This window comes from Panthera tigris, chromosome B4 (genome assembly GCF_018350195.1).
Source record: "Panthera tigris isolate Pti1 chromosome B4, P.tigris_Pti1_mat1.1, whole genome shotgun sequence".
Taxonomy (NCBI): domain Eukaryota; kingdom Metazoa; phylum Chordata; class Mammalia; order Carnivora; family Felidae; genus Panthera; species Panthera tigris.
The window spans coordinates 74195169-74217109 of NC_056666.1; the positions used below are offsets into that span (position 1 = coordinate 74195169).

At 40.1% G+C, this 21941-nt stretch overlaps 1 protein-coding gene across 7 annotated transcripts in view; it reads left to right on the plus strand.

The window, feature by feature from the left end:
- Nucleotides 1-21941, plus strand: part of PFKM (phosphofructokinase, muscle) — a 44959-nt gene that overhangs the window by 10294 nt on the left and 12724 nt on the right. For 6 of the 7 annotated variants that reach the window (XM_042992180.1, XM_015539474.2, XM_042992176.1 and 3 more), the window contains 3 exons: nt 14321-14413; nt 20588-20661; nt 21505-21582. In XM_042992180.1, the coding sequence (XP_042848114.1) occupies nt 14321-14413; nt 20588-20661; nt 21505-21582 (245 nt within the window). Of the gene's footprint in view, nt 1-10907; nt 10988-14320; nt 14414-20587; nt 20662-21504; nt 21583-21941 lie in introns of those variants that run through there. The other variant, XM_007072947.3, reaches the window with a different exon arrangement.

A 21941-nucleotide genomic window follows, 5' to 3' on the forward strand; every position in this document is an offset into this window, starting at 1 on the left:
TCAGTTGATGGACATTTAGGCTCTTTCCATAATTTGGCTATTGTTGAGAGTGCTGCGATAAACATTGGGGGTACAAGTGCCCCTATGCATCAGTGCTCCTGTATCCCTTGGGTAAATTCCTAGCAGTGCTATTGCTGGGTCATAGGGTAGGTCTATTTTTAATTTTCTGAGGAACCTCCACACTGTTTTCCAGAGTGGCTGCACCAATTTGCATTCCCACCAACAGTGCAAGAGGGTTCCGGTTTCTCCACATCCTCTCCAGCATCTATAGTCTCCTGATAAGAAAATCTATTTTTAAAGAGCTAATCACTGTTTCATTATCTCATCCATCTCTCTAATGCTGGAATATTTGTATCCCTTAGTGTTTTACTCAGGAGCAGTACAAATAAACAGTGCCGAATTCTTACTATCCAGTTTCTATTTTCTCTTAATTCATTTACCCTCAACTAATATATTCATGTCATAAGGATTTGATACATTATAATTATTAGTTGGATTATTTATTTCTTTAATTATATCCCAGGTCCAGTGAAATTTAAACTTCCTGTGAACCTTTGATAGTCCCTCCAGATTTAAACTCGTAAGAGTTTATTATAACTCATTACCTGGCACAGTGGCTAGCATATAATGAGTCCTCAATAAATGTTTGTTGAATGTATGAATTAATAATGAATAGGGATTTCTCAAGATTCTTATTAGGAAGACATTTCTATAGGGGCACCTGGATGGTTCTTGATTCTAGCTATGAGCTGACAGTGTGGAGCCTGCTTGGGATTCTCTCTTGCCCTCTATGCCCCTCCTCTGCTTGCACACACTCTTAATTAATTAATTAAAGTCATTTTTAAAAGTGGAAGACATTTATAGCTACTTCTCAATATCTGTTTTTCCCATTAGCTATCTCTATTTTGTGTTGGTTTTTACTAGCATAATTCTCAGAAAATAACATCTTCAAGTTTGGAGATTGCACTAAGATGTCCATAAGCAAGGCCTAAGTACTTCTGAGAAAATGCTTCTGTTCTGGCACTCCCTCCCCCAACTGACCTGAAAGTTCCCTACGTGCCTTTTGAGATAGTATTTCCTTGATTTGTGCTTACATAGTTTTCCAGAAACTCCTGGGCATGATTGATCCCTGGACAGAAAAAGGAGTCTAAAGGATCAAGTGTCTTGGGATAAGACTATAAGTAACAGTGACATTTCCTTGCTTTCACCTAGTTAAGGTAGACTAATTAATACAGTAATTCATTAAGAACACTTTCAATGAAGACTTAAGAGTTGGTTTTGGGTAGGGGCACTTGGCTGGCTCAGTTGGTAGAGCATGTGACTCTTGATCTTGGGGTTGTAAGTTTGAGCCCCACATTGGATATAGAAATTACTTAAAAATAAAGGGTTTTTTTATTTTTTTAATGTTTATTTATTTTTGACAGAGAGAAAGACAGAGCATGAGAGGGGGAGGGGCGGAGAGAGAGGGAGACACAGAATCTGAAGCAGGCTCCAGGCTCTGAGCTGTCAGCACAGAGCCCGAAGCGGGGCTCAAACTCACAGACCACGAGATCATGACCTGAGCCGAAGTCGGACGCTGGACCGACTGAGCCACCCAGGCACCCCTAATAATAAAATATTTTTTTAAAAAAAGAGTTGAAAGGTGCCTAGGTGGCTCAGTCAGTTGAGCATCTGACTTTGGCTCAGGTCATCATCTCATGGTTCATGAGCTTGAGCCCTGCATTAGATTCTGTCCTGACAGCTCAGAGCCTGGAGCCTGCTTCGGATTATGTGTCTCCTTCTCTCTCTGCCTCTCTCCTGCTTATTCTCTGTCTCTCTGTCTCTCCCCCCAAAAACAAATAAACAATTAAAAAACAAGCAAACAAATAAGTAAAGAGTTGGTATTTGGTAGAAGGATGCAGGAATGGATTTCTTCTCAAATTTCAATCTTTATGTTAAAGTTAGAAACTCCAGAATGTAGGGGGAACTTTTCCAGCTTTTCCTTTCCCAAAACTTTGACATCTTTATTGAGATATAGTCCACATATCTTAAAATTCACCTACTTAAAGTATATAATTTGGACTTTGGAATTCCAACTTCTCATTCCTCATGTAAGTAGCTTGGAAGTCATCACCACATCAATAAGTAATAAGTAAAAGTAAAAAGACTGAAATATTAACAGTTCTTCTTGGATTCATAGGAAACTGCTAGCCCCAAAGTTGGAGAGACAGATAGACAAGTAGAGTTAATCACAGGTTCCTAGAGCAGAGACCCATGAGCGGAAGTCTTCTCGGAACCAGTGATGGGGTAACAAGTTGTTGGAGGCTCAGTGTAGAATTCCGAGAGTTAAAAACTACAGGGGGACCCAGTCAAAGGGAGTCCCCATAATATTGTGAGATTTACTTTCAGGAGCTCAATTAGATTCTCACAGCAATATCAGAAAAATCCCCTGGAGCTTCCAACAGGGCGAGGAGAAAAGGAAACATTTGAAATACATGAGAGCATTCTTTTCCTGTTAACAAGCCCTGCCTTCAGAGGAAACTAGTTAACCAGGGCCTAACTGACCTGAGGAGGAGAAATACCCAACTCTAGCCCATTCTAGCCATCCTGTCCCACCTAAAGGGAGAAAAACCTGAGAAATGCTTGTGAAGTTCACAGTCTAGAGGCATAAGCTGAAATGTAATCATAAGACTATAGAATGCTTCCTTTCCTCACCACATCTTACCACCACATTACTAAAGGCCTATTTACAGCACTTCTTTTTACCCATTACATCATGTCTGGCTATCAAGAAAAAATTACAGGCATATAAAAAGGCAAAAAACACAATTTGAAAAGACAGAGCAAACATCAAAACCAAACATGGCAGGGATGTTGGCATTAGCAGACTAGGAATTTTAAAAACCTATGACTAATGTACTAAGGACCGTAATGAATAAAATAGCATGCAAAACAGAGAAGTAATGTAAGCAGACAGATGGAAATCCTAAGAAAAACCACCCCCTCCCAAATGCCAGAAATTAAAAAAAAAAAAAACACTATAACAGAAATGAAGAATGCCTTTTGTATTGGTAAACTGAACATGGCTGAGGAGAGTCTCTGAACTAGAGGATATATCAATACAATTCTCAAAAACCAAAAGAGAGAGAGAGAGAGAGAGAGAGAGAGAATGAAGACTGAAGAACATATAACAGAATACCCAATGACTGTGGTACAACTACAACAGATGTAACATACACATAATCAGAATACCAGAGGGAGAAAAGAAAGAGAGAAAGGAACAGAAGAAATATTTGAATCAATAATGATTGATAATTTCTCCAAATTAATGTCAGACATCAAACCACAGATCCAGGAAGCTCAGCAATATGCAAAATAAATAAATAAATAAATAAATAAATAAATAAATAAATAAAGTCAAGCTCCTACACCTAGGTATATTATTTTCAAATTACAGAAAATCAAAGATAAAGAAAAAGTACCAGAAGCCAAAGAAAAAAAACACCTTACCTATAGAAGAGCAAAGATAAGAATTACATCTGACCTCTTCTCAGAAACTATGAAACCAGGAAGAGAGTGAAGTGAAACATTTGAAATGTAGAGAGAATAAATCAGAACCAGAATTCTGTACCCTGCAAAACTCTTGTTTAAAAGTGAAGAAATAGACTTTCTCAGACTAATTGAGGGAATTTGTTGCTAATTTGGGGGTTAAGGGCACAGTTGAAAATCTATGTATAACTTTTTATTGCCCCAAAACTTAACTACTAATAGCCTACTGTTGACTGGAAGTCTTACTAATAACATAAATGGTCAATTAACATATTTTGTATGTTATATATATTATATTCTCACAATAAAGTGAGCTAGGGAAAAGATAGTGTTATTAAGAAAATCATAAGAAAAAAAAGCAAATCATAAGGAATAAAAAATCCATTTATGGTACTGTAAAAAATCTGCATATAAGTGGACCTGCACAATTTAAACCAGTGTTACTCAAAGGTCAACTGTATATGCTTATGTATATTTATATATAACTGAAATGAATGACAGCAATGGTACAAGGGATAGGAGAAAGGAATTAGGATTATTTTGTTATTTTAGGTATTCATACCACTCGTGAAGTGGTATAGTGCTATTTGAAAGTGGACTTAGTTTAGTTGTACATAAATATTGCAAACTCTAGGGCAGCCACTGAAAAAGTAAAAAAGCATTACTGATATGCTAATAAAGGAGAATGGAATGATATAGACTGCTCAGTTAAAACCACAAAAGGCAGAAAAAGAGTAGAAGACAAAAATAGGAACAAAGAACAAGGGCAATAAATAGAAAACAGAAATGAATGTGGTAGATATTGACCCAACTATGTCAATAATCACTTTGAGTGTCAATGGTCTAAATGCATCAATTAATGTATTGTCAGAGTTAATCGAAAACATGCCCCAACTATGTGTTAACTATAAGAAAACCACCATAAATATAAAGATACACATAGATTAAAGGTAGAGGGAGAAAAATATATCATGCAAACGCTAGTTTTAAAAAGGAGCAATAGCTCTATTAATTTCAGACAGAGCAGACTTCAAAGTAAAAAAAGTTATCAAATATAAAGAAGGGCATTGCATAATGATAAAGGGGTCAATTCTCCAATAAGATATAACTTCTTAATGTATATGCACCTAACAACACAGCATTAAACTACTTGAGGCAAAAGCTGATAGAAGTGAAAGGAGAAATAGATCCACTATCAGAATTGGAGACTTCAACACTCTTCTTTCTGAAAGGGACAGATTCAGCAGACAGGGAATAGGTAAAGACATAGTTGAACTTAACAACACCATCTATCAAATGGATATAAATGACATCAACAGTTCATCCAACAGCAGCAGAATACACATTTTTCTCAAGCTCACATGGAACATTCACCAAGATAGACCACATTCTGGGCCATAAAACATACCTTAACTGAAAGAACAGAAATTCTACAATGTTTGTTTTCAGACCATAATGGAATCAAACTAGAAACCAATAATAGAAAACTGGAAATCCTGAATACATGGGGACTAAACAACACATAAATAACACATAGATTAAAGAAGAAATCTCAAGAAAAATTTGAAAATATTTTGAACAAAATGAAAATTAAAACACAACTTACCAAAATCTGTTGGATGTAGTGGGAGCAGTGCTTAAAGGGAAATTTATAGTATTGAGTGCATATATAAGAAAAAAAGGTCTAAAAGCAATTACTGAAGTTTCCAACTTGGGAAACTATAAGAGAAGACCAAATTAAATCCAAAGTAAGCAGAAAAAAAGAGATAATAAGAATTAGAGCAGAAATCAATAAAATTGAAAATAAAAAATCAATGAAACCATAAGCTGGGTCTTTGAAAACATCAATAAAATCAGTAAGACTTAAACAGGCTAAGGGGAAAAAAGAGAGGACACAAATTACTACTATCAGAAATAAAAGAGGGACATCACTACAGATTCCAGGGAAATTAAAAGGACAACAAAAGAATATTATGAACAACTCTGTGCCCACAAATTTGATAACCTAAATGAAATAGACCAATTCCTTGAAAGATACAATGTGCCAAATCTCACACAAGAAGAAACAGATGACCCAAATAGGCATAAATCTGTTAAAGAAATTGAACTAATAAATAACTTTTCAAAAAAGCACCAGGCCCAGATAGATTCCTGGTGCATTCTATAAAACATTTAAGGAAGAAATTTTGCCAGTTTTCTATAATCTCTTTCAGAAGATAGAAGCAGAGGGAATACATTTAACTTATTCGACGAGGTCAGCATTACCATAATACCCAAACCAGACAAAGATATTAAAAGAAAAGAAGACTACAGATCAACATCTCTTATGAACATAGATGTAAAAATCCTCAATAAAATATTATCAAATTGAATTCAATAAAGTATAAAAAGAATTATATACCATGATCAAGAGCCATTTGATCTGGTTTAACATTTGAAAATCAATTAATTAGCAAATTGAATCCAAAAAAGTATAAAAAGAATTATATACCATGATCAAGAGTAATTTATCACAGGTATTCAAGGCTGGTTCAACACTTCAAAATTAATTACTATAATTCATCACATAAACAGATCAAAATAGAAAAATCACATGATCATATCAATAAATACAAAAATAGCATATGACAAAATCCAACACCCATTCATAATAAAAATTTTCAGTAAACTAGGATTATAGGAGAACTGTCTCAACTTGATAACGAATATCAGTGGAAACTTAAAGTTAACATCATACTTAATATTGAGAAACTTGAAGCTTTCCCACTAAGATAAGGTACAAGGCAAAGATGTTTCCTCTCATTACTCCTTTTCAACGTTGTACTAGAAGTCTTAGCTAATGCAACAAGTCAAGAAAAGCTAATAAAAAGTGTACTGATTGAGAAGGAAGACATAAAACTGTCTTTGTTCACGGGTGATATGATTGTTTGCACAGGAAATCTCAAAGAATTAACAAAAACTCCTGGAACTAATCAGTGATTATAGGAAGGTTATAGGATGGAGGTTAATATGCAAAAGTCAATTGTTTTCCTGTATACTAACAATGAAAAAATGGAATTTGAAGTTAAAAACACACTACCATTTACATTAGCACTCCCAAAATGAAATACTTAGGGATAAAGCTAACAAAATATATACATTATCTTTATGAGGAAAATTTTAGAAACTCTGGTGAATGAAATAAAAGAAGAACTGAATAGAGAAATATTCCATGTTCACAGATAGGAAAACTCAATATTGTCTAGATGTCAGTTCTTCCCAACTTAATATATAGATTAAATGCAATCCCAATCAAAATTCCAGCAAGTAATTTTATGGGTATCAACATACTGATTCTGAACTTTATATGAAGAGACAAAAGACCCAGAATAGCCAACATGATATTGAATGAGAAGAACAAAGTTGGAGGACAGACCCTACCCACCTTCAAGATTTACTGTGAAGCTAATCAAGACATTGTGATATTGGTCAAAGTATTGACAACTAGATCAGTGGAACAGAATAGAGGGCCCAAAAATAGACCCTCATGAATATAATCAATTGATCTTTCACATAGGAGTCAAGGCAGTACAATTGAGCAAAGATAGTCTCTTCAACAAAAGATGATGGAACAACTGGACATCCATGTGCAAAAAAGTGAATCTAGACACAGACTTTATGCCCTTTACAAAAACTAATTACAAATGGATCATAGACTTAAATATAAAATGAAAAAATATACAACTACTGGAAGATAACATAGGACAAAACCTAGGTGACCTTGGGTATGGTGATGACTTTTAACATACAATACCGAAGACATTATTCATGAAGGAAATTCAGTTGACCCTTGACCAACACAGGTTTGAAATGTGTGAATCCACTTACTTATACACAGGTTTGTGTTTTTTTTTACAGTACAGTACTATAAATGTATTTTTCTTATGACTTCCTTAATAATCTTTTCTCTAGCCCACGTTATTATAAGAATACAGTATAATACGTATAATATACAAAATATGTATTAATCAACTATTTACATTATTGGTAAGGCTTCCAGTCAACAGTAGGCTATTAGTACAGTTGACTCTTGAACAACACAGGGCTTAAGGACACCAACCCCTTATGCAGTTGAAAATCTGCGTATAACTTTTGACTCCCCCAAAAGTTAACTACTAACAGTAGTAACTATTAACTATGCGCAAGTAGACCCATGCAGTTCTAACCCATGTTGTTCAAGGGTGAACTGCAATTAAGTTTTTTTGGGATTCAAAATTTATACACAGATTTTTGATTGCATAGGGGCCACATGACTCAAGGGCCAACTACAATTGATAAGCTCAACTTCATTAAAATGAAAGCGTACAATTCAATGGTATATACTATGTTCATAGAGTTTTGCAGTCACTTTAAGTTTAGGACATTTCCATCACATGCAAAAGACATCTCGTGTTCATCAGCAGTCACTCCTCATTTCCCCATAGTGCTAGGCAACTGCTAATCTGCTTCCTGTTTCTATAAATTTGCCTATTTCATATGAATGGTATCATATACTATGAGGTCTTTTGTGTTAGCTTCTTTTACTCAGCATAATGTTTTTATGGTTGCAGGGTATCCGTACTTCATTCTTTTTATTGGCAAGTAATATTCTATTATATGGATATGCCACATTTTATGTATTCATTCATCACTGGAGACATTTGGCCTGTTTCCACTTTTTGCCTATTATGAATAATGCTGCCATGACCACTGGTGTACACATTTGTGTGTGTGTGCATGTGTGTGTGTGCCTGTGTGTGTGTGCGTGTGTGTGTGTGTGTGCATATGTGCTCATTTTCCTTGGGTATATACCTAGGAGTGTAATTGCTGGGTCATATAGTAACTCTGTTTAATATGAGGAACTGGAAAGCTGTTTTCCATAGTGACATCACTTTACACTTGTACCTGCAAGACACAAGAGTTCCACTTTCTCCACATCCTCTCCAATACTTGTTATTTTCCTTTTTTAAAAATAGTCATCCTAATAGATGTGAAGTGGAATTTCATTGTGGTTTTGATTTGCATTTCCCTAGTGATTAGCGATGTTGAACATCTTTTCATATGTTTATTGGTTATTTGTATATTTTATTTAGAAAAATGTCTAAACCCTTGCCCATTTTTTGTTTTTTAATATTACAATTTTATTAGATATTTCACTGAACAGAATATGTTTTTTAAATTGGTAGACTTTGTTTGTTACAGAAGTTTTAGTCTTACAGAAAGTTGAGCAGTTTGCACACAGAGTTTCCTCTCCTGTGGTCAGTTTCCATTTATTATTACTACTTAGTGAGGTACATTTGTTACAGTTGATGAGCCAATATTGATACATTATTATTGATTAGAGTCCATAGTTTATGTTAAAGTTCACTCTTGGTGTTGTGAAGTTCTATGAGTTTTGACAAATATGCCATGTCATGTATCCAGCATTATAGCATCATACAGAATAGGTTTACTGGCCTAAAAACCCCCTGTGCTCTACATATTTATCATTCCCTCTCTACTCTAAGCCCTTGAAAACCATTGATATTTTTACTCTCTCTCTAGTTTTACCTTTGCAAGAATGTTACTTAGTTGGAAACATATAGTATGTAACCTTTTCAGACAGGTTTCTTTGACTAAGCAATATGTATTTAAGTTTCCTCTATATCTTTTCTTGGCTTCATAGGTCATTTCTTTTTCTTGCTGAATACTATTCCATTGAATTGATACATCACAGTTTATCCATTCACCTTTTGAGGGACATTTTGGTTACTTCCAGTTTTGGGCAACTATGAATAAGCTCTTATGAACATTTGTGTGCAGGTTTTTGTGTGGATGTAGTTTTCAACTCATTTGGGTAAATACTTAGAGAAATGTGATTGCTGGATCATACAGTAAGGCTCTATTTAGCTTTGTAAGGAACTGCCAAATTGTCTTTTAAAGTGACTGTACCATTTTGCATTCCCACCAACAAAAAATAAGAGTTCCTGGTGCTCCACATTCTTGTCAGCTTTTGGTACTATCAGGTTTATTATTAATTTTTTTGATGTTAGCCAGTCTAACAATATGTAGTAGTACGTCTCTGTTTTAATTTGCAGTTCCCGGATGACATACGATGCTGGGCATCATTTTATATGATTATTTGCCATCTGTGTATCTTTACCGGTCAGGTATCTGTTCAGACCTTTTGCCCATTTCTGAATTGGGTTATTATCTTTTAAAAATTTTTTTGTTTATTTATTTTGAGAGACAGAAAGAGTGTGTGCATGCAGGAGGGGCAGAGAGAGAGAAAGAGAGAGAGAGAGAGAGGGAATTCCAAGCAAGCTCCTCACCATCAGTGAGGGGGGGCTCAGACTCATGAACTGTGAGATCATGACCTGAGCCAAAATCAAGAGTCAGATTCTCAACCCGACTAAGCCATCCAGGTGCCCCAAGGTTATTATCTTTTTTTATTATTGAGTGGCAAGAGTTATTTATATATTCTGGATACCTATCCATCTGTTATCACATATATGATTTGCAGATATTTTCTTCCATTCTTTAGGCTGTCTTTGGATGGTAACATTTACATCACAAAAGTTACTTTTGTGTATTCCAGTGGTTTTATCTTTATTCTTATTGTTTGCAGCCAGAATATGCAGGGGCAGAAAAAAAGTAAGCAAGAGGGAGGGCATAGGAAGTCAGGAGAGGAGAGATGCCTGTGGAGAGGCATTGCAACAAAGACCTGGGTGAAGTGGAAAGAGTAAAGAGGATCTGAGGAAAGGATGCACCCTTAGCTCTGGGAGTTCTTGCCCCATGTTGCCTCCACGGACACTGTTTGCTTTGTAGCCCTGTATTTTCTCAGAGAAAGGTACATAAATATAAAAGGAGTTTTTGGCGTCCCTCTACAGAAAATACCGGTGTTCAATGTTCCTCCAGGGCAGGGACTCTATTTCATTTATCTTTTCATCCTCAGCACCTAATACAAAACCTGGCGCAAAGACTTTCCACGAATGCTTGTTCAAAGAGTGACAGAGGTGTGAGATAATGCATAAGGCCAGAGGGGGAGGTTTATTATTAGTTGTTGAGGATGTTTGAATGCAAGGAGTCTCAGTCTGGCTAGGAAACAGTTGTCTCGGCAGACAACATGAGAGGCAACTAAATAATTTCTGATTCCCACTATGTACAGGAGCTGATGGCTCCCGAGACAGAGATGGGGACCCAAGAACCTTCTGGGGAGTGAGGAGAAGCTGATGCCATATCTGAGCTGTCCTTGGGAGGAGGAGGGAGGGGTAGAGAAAGAGGAGCAGGAGGAGGCGGAGCCTCCGGGCCAGCATCAGCTAGTGGAGGTTGGGAAGCCTCTCCTCTTTCCCCTCCCTTGTTGCCTCCACCTGGCTCCTCCCCGCGTTCTCCAAGCTCCCCTCCCCCTTCCCCAAGGACAGTCTGCAAGGAAGCCGTGGCGGAGGAGAGCTAAGACTAAAAGGCAAGAGGGGCCCTTGAGTAAAGACCGCGGGGGAAAGCCGAGAGCGAGGTGGGGATGACCGTGCTGGGAGGAGGCGCTGGGGAGAACTGGAAGGAGCGGACGGGAAAAGAAGAGGTGGTATGGCATCAGAAGCTGGAGCGAAGAGGGGGGATGGGTAGGGGAGCCGTGAAGAATCCTAGCCCTTCGGTTCATTTCCCTCCGCTAGCACGCACAGCCCCCGCCCCTGGGAATCAGGGATGGGTGGGTGGTGCTCGGACCTCGTTACCCCTGGCTGCCTCACTCCTACCCTAGGCACTCTGCCAGTTCAAATCAGTGCACCTAGGATGTTGCCTCCCTGTATTTATCCCTCCCTCCTGCTTATCTTCACACATGTGATTTTATATTTAGGTTTTATGTCTGTGTGTTTCTATGTGTGTGTCACTGTGGATCTCTAAAGGTTGCTTATATATGAATCTGCGTGCATTTCTGTGTCCTGTGCCTCTTATAACTGGTTTAGAGATACAGGAGAAGGTTCTTTTTTGCAGGTCAGCACTCCTAACCTTCCCCCTTGTTAATGGTGAATTCTCTCCCTCACTGGAAACTCCATGGGTGGCAGATCCCTGTGTGGTTTTGTCAGTGATGAGCTCCCAGAGTGAATGAGAAGAAAAAACTCAAGGAAAATGGGATCAGCATACTCATGTTTTGTTCTTTCGTTTCCAAATGTTTGCCTTCTTATTTGCACCAGTTACTTAGTCTTTTTTTTTTTTTTTCTTGAGAACAGCAGAAATTTGGACATGAACACTCCAGTTAATAGGAGAGTGTCTGTATCCATATGTTTATTACATTCCTTTCACTGTCACTATATGCTTTCTTAAGTCCTATTTGTATCTCTATGCATTAGAAATAGAATATGGAGCTGTCTGTATCCAAGTGTACTAAATAAAAGCTTTCATAGGTCTATGTGCGTCTTGTATTGTTCCGTCAGTTCACTAATGCCTTCAACAAGGATTTATTGAACTGTTATGTGCATGGACTTCACCAGGCTTTGGTTAAGCTGTGGGAAAGTTTTAAAAAAATGAACGTGATCCCTCCCTGGAGGATTGTTCAGTCTAGTTAGGGAAAGTGGCTCGTAGCAGTCATCTATCCAGGGGTCTGCAAACTTTCTGTAAAAAGCCAGATAGTAAATATTTTAGTCTTTGCAGGCTATCTGGTCTCTGTCACTATAATCTACTCTGTTGTAGCACAGAAGCAGCCATAGGATAATGTGTGAAAGAATGAGAATGGTATGGACACTGAAATTTGAATTTCATGTAATTTTCACATGTCCTGAAATGGTTTTTTAAACCATTTAAAAATGTAAAAATCTGGGGCACCTGGGTGGCTTAGTCAGTTGAGCATCTGACTCTTCATTTTGGCTCAGGTCATGATCCCAGGGTTGTAGGATCAAGCCCTGCATCAGACTCCTTGCTGAATGTGGAGCCTGTATGAGATATTCTCTCTCTCTGTCTCTCTCTCTAAAAAAAAGTTTCTTAAAGAAAAATAAAAATGTAAAAACCTTTCTTTGTTTGCTGCCATACAAAACCAAAAAAGGGCTGGATTTGGCCTGTGCTCTGTAGTTTGTTGACTCCTGATCCAGTCCAACCTTATTGTCAATATATAAGAAGCAATTTAAATACCATATAAAGTAGTAATTAAGTGCTAAATGAATGATCTAATACCAGACAATATGTGATTAGAGGAGGTCCACAAAGAATCCCTCCTATGGTAATCAGGAAGAGTTAATAGTCTTAATATTCATAGGGTTGCAGCTAGGCCTGGCCTTAAATGATGGAATGGGATATCTGTGAAAGGGCCAAGGTGGCCTTCTGGATGAGGGATGCAGTGTGCCCAGGTACACAAATGGGAAGGAGCAAAGTAATGTTCAGGTGATGATGGGACAGAAAATTCATGGGAACAAAGGTTCAAGCTTTGGCAAGGGCTAGATCATGGAAGCTTTGAATGCCAACTCAAGAATTTGGACTTCATCCATCAGAATGGATTATATGTAGTATGTCTGTGAATCTGTGTCCCATAATAACGCTATATATGTTTATGTTTGTATGTCTTCACGAGTGTCTCATTGCATGTACTTTATTGGTATGTATGCAGATTTGTGTGTTTATGTGACCTGTGTCTTTATCAGTGGCTACCCTGATTTCCTCAGATTCACAGCAGAAACATGAGCTGTGCATAAAGGTCATCAGCCCCGGTTCAAGTGATTTGGCCCAGTTCAAATGAATGCATCCTCAGGGTCCTATGACCTACCCATGGAGGTTTATTCTATGTCTCTTGTAGAGTGGAGAAGGGAAACACAAACGGAGACCAGCTATTGTAGTAGGCAATTCAGGTGGAGAGAGGCGCTGAGGATCGCAAATAAGGGAGGATAAGGGAAGATAGTAAGGGAGAAGAATAGAACTTGGTAACTTTTGACTCTCAGAGTAAGGAGGAGATCAATTTAAAAATTAGATTTTAACCTGGATAACTGGTAGAGTGATGACTCCTTTGACATTTTATAGACACAAAAGTATGTCTTGTGTGTTCCTTTGAGAGAGATAAGCCCTAAAGACAAAAATACGAAGGTGTTCACATGGCGTGTGTACATAATCTATGTATATCTGGCTATGATTCTGTGTTGTTCTTCCCATTTGATAGCATGTAGTGTGAAGGGCAAGGCCTGAAGATGAGTCAAGAGAGGCTCAGGAGGCAGGAAGCCTGAGAGCGATGGGAGAAGGCATGGAATGTCTTTAACCATTCCTGAGCCTGAACCATCGTTTTGTGCAGGCTCAAATGTGCATGTAAAACCTCAAACCCCAGTTCCAGCTTAGCCCAATTCCATAAAACGAAACCCTAATCTTCACCATAACCCTGCCTTCCCTCACTTTTCTGCTTCCACTTGGCTGGTTCTCATCAGTGCCCCAAACCTCAGCCGATTCCTACCGTCTGCAGCAGCCCTTCCCTTCATTAAAAGGAGGAATCCTTGAGGCCACCTTAACTTTCCTCCTTCTTTTCTCATTTCTGTTCAGTCAACTGCCCTTCCCCTTGACCTTAGCTTGTTCTCCAAATAGACTCCAATTCAGGTGGGAGGGATTAGCCAGGACCTTTGCAGTCTTGGGTTTGATTACTGTGACATTTCAGCTTGTCAGTTTGTGGGGGCGTGGCTCTCTTCTGGAAGAAGTCCAAAACATCCAGGCTGCAAAGCTCAGACTTAGTATAGTAGGAGAGCCTGACTGAGGTGGCTCTAGCCAGTCTAACAGAGCCATTTCCTGAGCACCTCAATCCACCTGTGTCTTAACTGATCGTGCTCTTCAATTCTAGAGTGGATCATGACCCATGAAGAGCACCATGCAGCCAAAACCCTGGGGATTGGCAAAGCCATCGCCGTGTTAACCTCTGGTGGAGATGCCCAAGGTAAGGAGGAAGGCCCTGCTTGGGGAGGGACAAAAAAACCATGGCTGGTAGGCCCTTTTGAGTTTCTTAACTCCCTTAGCCTGTAGAATAGAACTGTCCTTAATGTCCTCCTGCTGTAGATTCACACTGGAATCCTGGGCTTTCCCGAGAATCTCTGTCAGGTCTAAGTCCCCAAGTGCTTCTGGATATTATTTCCTCTACTTTAATTTACTCAAATCTTCATAAAACTTCTTTCCAAGTTTCTCTGAAGATTTGGGACCATTTTGTTCCTTTGGTACCTAAAAGACTGGTGTTTTCTCAAGCATCACTAGGAAGAAAGAGACTAAAGAGATAAACTTGCTGAGAAAGCAGTAGGTGGATTCACTTCAAATACATAGAAAATGTAGGTGGGGAAAGGGGGAGATGCAGAAATTGGTATTTGGTGGGCCCTAGCTAGATCTTCAGGTGTTACCTCTGAGGTACGTAGAGTTTCTGCACCAACCAGGGTCCGGCACCACACTCCTACAGCACATTTCCTTCTACTGGGCACAGTTCTGCTTCATGCTTAGTTTTCTCTGGCCTTTCCTCTTCTTCCATTCCTTTGTCCCTTGCATAAGCAGGAATAGCAGCAGTTAATCGGTACAGACCCATGGGGCGAGGTGGGGGCGGGGGCAGAAAGCAAAGCCAGAGAGAACCCCTTTCTGGGTTGAGTCCCAGAAGCCTGGAAGTCAGGGAAATCAGGTATATGGAAAAACGAAGTGGGAGATAGGGAATGTGTGATTTTTTTTTCTCCTGATGATCTTGTATATTGTAATTTATAATACGTTGAAATCTACCTTCAGAATCTCTTTGAGAGGGATACCAGGACATGGAGACTGTGCTGAGAAAAATAGAGAAGGAAAGAGATTTCAGCCAGTCTCCCCTTCACTCTGCACCACTCTCTGTAGGCTTCCTAAACTTTGTGTTAATCACCCACTTTGCTTAGAGCCCTGCCTTGTATGTTGTGAAGAAGTTAATTTCCTTTGGAAACTTATAGTTTTAGGAGAAAAGATAGCATACATTACTGGAATTCTTATGTAAGGCTTATAAATAACAAGAATCAAGTGTGCCTAACCAAGTAGAACCCACTTCTATAATGAACAGATAGGCTTTGGTTGGATTAACCAGGGAAGAGTTCACAGAGAAGGTAGATTTCAAGAGACTGAACTCTTCATTGAATGAATTCTTCATTCCACAGTGTCTGGTGTACAAAGTAGGTGCTATATAAACGTATCCTTAGTTAAATGCAAAGGATGTTATTGAGCACCTGCATTTCAAGCAGGATGGCAGGCACTAAGGATACATCAATGAAAAAGTTACACATTGTTCTTATGATCCTCATTATATGTTAGTAAATCTAGGCTTTAAGTATATTTTTTATCTAATGTATATTTAATTGTAATTGTGATATGTATTATGAACATGAGAATGCCAGAATGAGGACACTTAGGAAGAGGGGCACAGAGGTCTGAGTTCAGGAAGAGTGGCCAGATTAGGAATGCAGAGCCCTACTTGAGGCTGACCTCGCTTTTCTATTGCTTCTCTGCTCTCTCCTGGAAAGAATCCCATGCTCCATAAACTCTTGAGTGTTGATCCTAAAACCTTGGTAGGGTGGCCTGTGAAATTGGATTAAGTGAAGCAAGAAGAGCCTGCTAAAAATCCAAGTGAGGCATACAAAGTTAAGAATTTATGAAAAAGAAGGGCTCTCTGGAGAGGGAAAGAGGAAAAAAAAAAAGAGACAGAGGGAGAGAGAGAGAGCTAGGATTTAACTTGGGTCTAAGAGCAGCAGAGCCCTTTCAGCTTCTGATCCTGAGCACAGAAACCCTCTTATTTTAGAGGGACCATCACCTGCTTTAAGGGAAGATCATTCTTGGAGGCAGGCGCTAGCATAAGCTGATTTCTGGAGGGCCAGCTGGACCAAGGCCTAGGGGATCTTGTGACAGGCACAGTGTACCCAGGGAAATATCCCACTGCGAGGCCACATAACATCACAGGTGCATGTGAGCAGGTGGTACAGGAAGAAACTAAGGGAGGCAGGGAAGCAAAGCAGAAAACTCAAAGTAGAGTTGAGAGGTCTCAGCTAAAGGAGCAGCTCAAATAAAGTAGCGGCCTGCCCAGTGATAGGTTTAATGATCTTCAGTTCTCCGAGGGAGAGGGCACAGAAATGACTTTTAACCCAGAGGCTGTGGGCCACATGGGAAAGTGAAGGTTGGGTTCTATAAAATCCACAGAGGCCACAGCTCTGTCATTCCCTGAGCTTAGCAAAGCCAATAACCTCTTAAAGCAGAAGAGAGGCCAGATTTCAGACACCCTGAGCTCAGAAACTGGGCTGAGTAGATACAAATTCCAGTCCAGGAATGGCCCCAGCTCTGCTAAACCATACCACATTTGCCCACACAACATTGGCTTATTCTGCTGGAAAGGATCTCAGTCATCGCTCTAGCCCTCTGCCTTCAGATGGGCAGTCCATTCCAAATACATGTTTATCCTGTTTTTAAAGGATTACAGGAACAGGGATTCTATTACCTCTCTGGATTGCTATTCTAGGATTCATAATATTAATTACATATTTGTCAGAAGTGTAATTCAGATCTAACATTTATTTTTCATGTTGGAATTAAAGGATTTTTTTTTCCTATTCAAAGTTCAATTAAGGTAGAAACTTTCTAACATCTGCTTTCAAAAAGATAGTGACCAAGTCATTTATTAGTTTTTTCTATCTCATGTCATAGAGACTCATTACCCATAGTTCTCCCCAAAGCCTCTTGCCTACAGGCTGTAATTAGAAACTCCAAAGTATGTGCTTCTGATGTTCTCCAGAGCCCCTCCTGGCTGTACCCAGAATACCCCCTGGGTGGTGCCTGTAATCTTATCCTTCGTCTTGCTTCTAATAAGTCAGACAGCTGCGAATAGAGAGTTATTTAGGGCAACATGGTACAGCTAAGGAGATCCTGGCCAGGACTGGTCTGAGGCCAGAATAGGCCAGTGATGTTAAGTAGGAGAGCCCAAAGAATTACTGGGACTCCCTAGCATAAGTTATGTGTATACATCCTGGTCGGTGAATTCTAGGGAACTGGGGGGTTTGAAATGCAGGTATAGGGGACAATTAGGGTCCTAAAACTTGATTTCTAGGAAAACAGTTGTCCAGCTTAGAGGCAGGATGACCTCTGGAGGTTGACAAGACTGAGATAAGAAGGTAAAAAGGGATGAGAGAAGAGAAAGAATCTTCTTTTCTTGTGGGATTTTTCTTCTGTCCAATAGATTTGGATATTTCCTACCTGACATCTATTGTTTACTTTGTACTTAAAACCTTTTAAGTCATTTGTTTTTCTTAAATCTTTTCTCCCTACCCTTACTCAGCTTAGGAGTAGGAAACAGCATTCCAACCTATAAATTTCAGTAGAGTGTTTTTTCCTTATTTCTTAAGATTACAAATTCATACTCCAGAACTGTAGGTATCCAATAGACAAGCCCACAGGCATTGTGAAAGTCTAGAAAATAAATCAACAATAGTTTCATTTCTGTTCTGACCTACTGATTTATCCTTACTAAGGCACTGATGGCTTTGCATTGACCCTGACTTTGTTCTTTTCATACACGCAGGCTTTTCCTAAAGCTTCTGAGAAGCCTGCTCCCATCACAGAGTTTTCCATTTTGATTCCTTCAGTTTGAGGATGTGAACCTAGACTTCTAGACTTATGAGACTTTGCCTTAGTGATGGCGGAAGTGGGCTTTGACAGCAGTGCTCACCAGTGACCTCTTTTGGCAAGCCCAACCTTCCCGTTCTTATCTTAGATTGATTATTGGAAGCATTTGGCAGTGTTACAACTTCTCGAAACTGTTCCCTTTGGCTTCCAAGACATGGCTAAGACCTGGGTTTCCTTTTGCCTTTCTTGCTGCTCCTTAGTTTCCTTCATGGAACCCATCATCCCCTGCCCATTCCCTCAGCGTTGGTTTTCCTCAGCGTTCCATTCCTTGCCTTTCCCATTCTAATTCTACATATTCTTGTGAGACCATCTCTCCCAAGTCCACATGGGTGTCCCACAAGAACTTCAAGCTCAACATTTCCAAATACGAATGTATCATCCACACCCCTACCTGCCTGAATCGAAACTTACCTCTGCTTAGTTAATTGCACCTCGGTCTTACTCTTTGCCTGTCAGTCATGGGGCCTTTCCATCTTCTTCTCCAACACCTTGAAATCTAACCACAGTGCTGTGCTTCTCTTTCCCCATTGCCTCCTGTCCAGTGTCTCTGTTTTGTCCCAAATGCCACTCTCTCAGTCTAGGCCCTCATTTTGTCTAGGCTGCCAGAGAGCCATCTTATCCCAGCGTCCTCCACATTGCCACCAGTGATCTTTTCTGATATACAGATAGCGTCATGTCTCTCCACTCTCAAAATTCTTCAGAGAGTCTCCATCATTTGCAACTTTTGTTTTTTAGGCCAAAGACCTCCTTAAGAATCAAATGACAGCTGTGGACCTTCTCCCAAAGGAAATTCCCGTGCCCAGAAAACTTTTCATACAGTTTCATGGGTTCATGGATTTCCTGAAACCATCACCCATGGATCCCCAATCAAATCCTGGCCTACAGAATAAGAGCCAGGCTTCCTCACGTGGCATACAGGTGCCTGCTTACCTTTGAAGCTTCACTGCTCACCACTTCCTGTCTTAGTTTTATCCTTTGTAATACCCAGTTACCTAAGGTTGTTTCTTGACCCTCACCTTTATTTGTGCTATTTTCCTGCCTAGAGCACTGTCCCCCAAAGTGTCCACCTGACATAAAAGATTTATAAGGAAATTGTCCTTTAGGTCTCAGGTCAAATGTTGTCTTTTCTGTATAACCTGTTCTGACTTCCTTTCTGGCAGCTTGGATGCTCCTTCTCCTTGTCCCCACTGCGCTTTGTACAAATCTCCTTCATAGGGATCCATATTGTAACCATGTTATATTCTTCACAAGTCTTGAGGACCATTACCGTCTCCTGTATCTTTGCATCCCTAGACTGTATCATTCAACTGCTGTTTCCCTAGTGCCTAGATAGTGCCTGGAGTATGGTAGGTATTTAGTCAATATTTGCTCAGTGAGTGAATGGGCCTTCAATTTGATTTGGTGCTTATAGTCATCTAACACCAACTTTCGTCAGCCTGCAGAAAAAAACCCTCCAAAATAGACATTTTGGTTTTGTTGGTTCTATTCTGCTCCAGGTAGCTTTGGAATTTACAGTAGTTCATGATGGATTTTAGCAGATTTTTCTAATTACTGGTTTCTCTAGTGCTCACTGGCACATGATATTTCTCCAGGCAGGGTTAAGGACCCTAGGAATAGATTGTAGATTGAAACAAAAAAATGTTCTGGGGTATCTGAGGGCAGGTGGCTAAAATGGTTCACAAGAAATTGATCTATCAGGGCTCTGAGATTCCCTGAGCATCACCATGAGCCCCTTCTCACATGACAGGGCAGGATGGGGTTACCGGGATCAAGACCCAGGTATGTGTTCCATGTCTCACTGGGGAAGCTCTGCTCAGCACAATTATCAGTAGCATTGTTTCTAATACAGAGGCCATTATAGCTTCCCCCTTGTGTTGTGTGCTGTGCAGGGTGGTTCCTCCACAGTACTCTCAGAAAAGACAGTTCTCGTCACTGAGTAGCTACCAGAAAGGGAGAATACTTAACATGGGAGAGAGGGGAAAGGCTCTCCTCTCTGTTTTAGTCCTAATTAATTTTAGTCCTGATTGTCTCCCAGTGGAGAGACTGGGCTCTGTGACCTTGACCTCTTTGAACTTCAGTTTCCAAATCTGTAAAATGGAGGTAACTTCAGGGTTGTGGAGAGGATTAAATGAGATGAGGTTTGACAGGCATTTAGCGGTGTCTAACCCTACTGTAAGCATTCAAGATTATTATTCCCCGGATTGCCCTGGCAGGGAAAGGTCTTAAGAAAGATGGGATTGGGGAGGGAAGGGAGATGAATTGGAGGTATATGGAGCTACATTAACACTGAACACGATAATTTAGTGTTGCGGGGGAGGCCAGAAGACTTGGAGGAGAAGAGGATTCTAGATTCAGAGAAAAGCCTAAGAGAAGGACTGAGATATCTTGTAGTCCAGGCTGCTTTTCTCAGGAGTAACCTCTTCCTGTCGTCTTGCTTCCCTCCTTTCAGGTATGAATGCTGCTGTCAGGGCTGTGGTTCGAGTTGGTATCTTTACTGGTGCCCGTGTGTTCTTTGTCCATGAGGTTGGTTTTCTACTTTGTTCTCCATCATTCTTTCTCTGTTTTATGCTCCCCCCTCCCTACTTCCTGTTTCCTCACCTCCCAGTTACATGCTATGCCTGACCTATCTCAGCTCCTTGTCTCTAAGAGTGTCTCTCCCCGACTCCAGTCTCCAGTAATGATGGTAGGATATAGGGATCTACAGATGGGGTCCTCATGTTGCCCGTTCAATTTAAAGGAAGAAGTCACTCTCTCTTCCCCTTACCTCCACCAAAACAAAGAGAGAAGCTGAAATGAGTATTTCAGAGAAAATTTAGTATGTCCTGAGACAGAGCCTTTGGAAAGAACAAAGTCTCATCAGATTTCTGCAGTTTGCTGTACCTTCTGAGGTTCTAACTCCTCTTCCTTCTCTCCCTTCCCTCTCATTCTTTGCCCACTCTTTTCCCTGTAAGGTTTATCTGCCTTCTCCTAAATTGTATCTTTTCAAGTCCCATTTCTCTCCTGCCCTTCTTCCACCACCCTTCTCTTTTCCCTCTACTGTTATGAAAACTATCTGCTATTTAGTTCCCCGGGAAAGCAGATTGGAGGACATGGGATAAACCAGAAGCAAAAAGAATTAGGATGAAATATTAGGAAGGACATCCTGACCTTTTGAGATTGCAGGGAAATAGAAGAGGGTATTGAAAGGTTGATGTCTTCTTCCTGGGACTGTGTTAAATATGACAGTGTCATGGGCATCCAGGGATCAGTAATGGGAGGAGATGACTTGATTCTCAGAGAACTGCTTCCCAGAGATCCTGTCCTAATCGTGGGGGTTTAGGGAAAACTGGCTTAGCAGAAGCTGAATGGGTGTAATCTGCTCCACAGGGTTATCAAGGCCTGGTGGATGGTGGAGATAACATCAGGGAAGCCACCTGGGAGAGTGTTTCGATGATGCTTCAGCTGGTATGTTCCAGAGGACTCCTGTTCCTTATTTGTCCTGTCCTTGTCCCACCCCACTCTGGTTTGGCCTCATGGTTGCTCAAGTTCCCCCCATGTGGCTCGACGTGAAGGGTTCTGTGACGAGAGAGGTGCCACGACTGCCCTTTACTCTTTGCATTTGAAAACATCACCCTGGTTTCCTAGGGTGGCATGGGGGTGGGGGTGCGGTCACAGGACAGTTTGCTCTTTATGGAAAGGTCACAGGCAAGACTTAAGGAACTGGCACGTAAGCAGGAGTTGCTCTGGAGTCACAGGGAGGGTCTGGCCAGGAAAATAACCTTCCCAGAGGCCTGGAGCCAGAGCCAGAAGTAGAGCTGAAATCT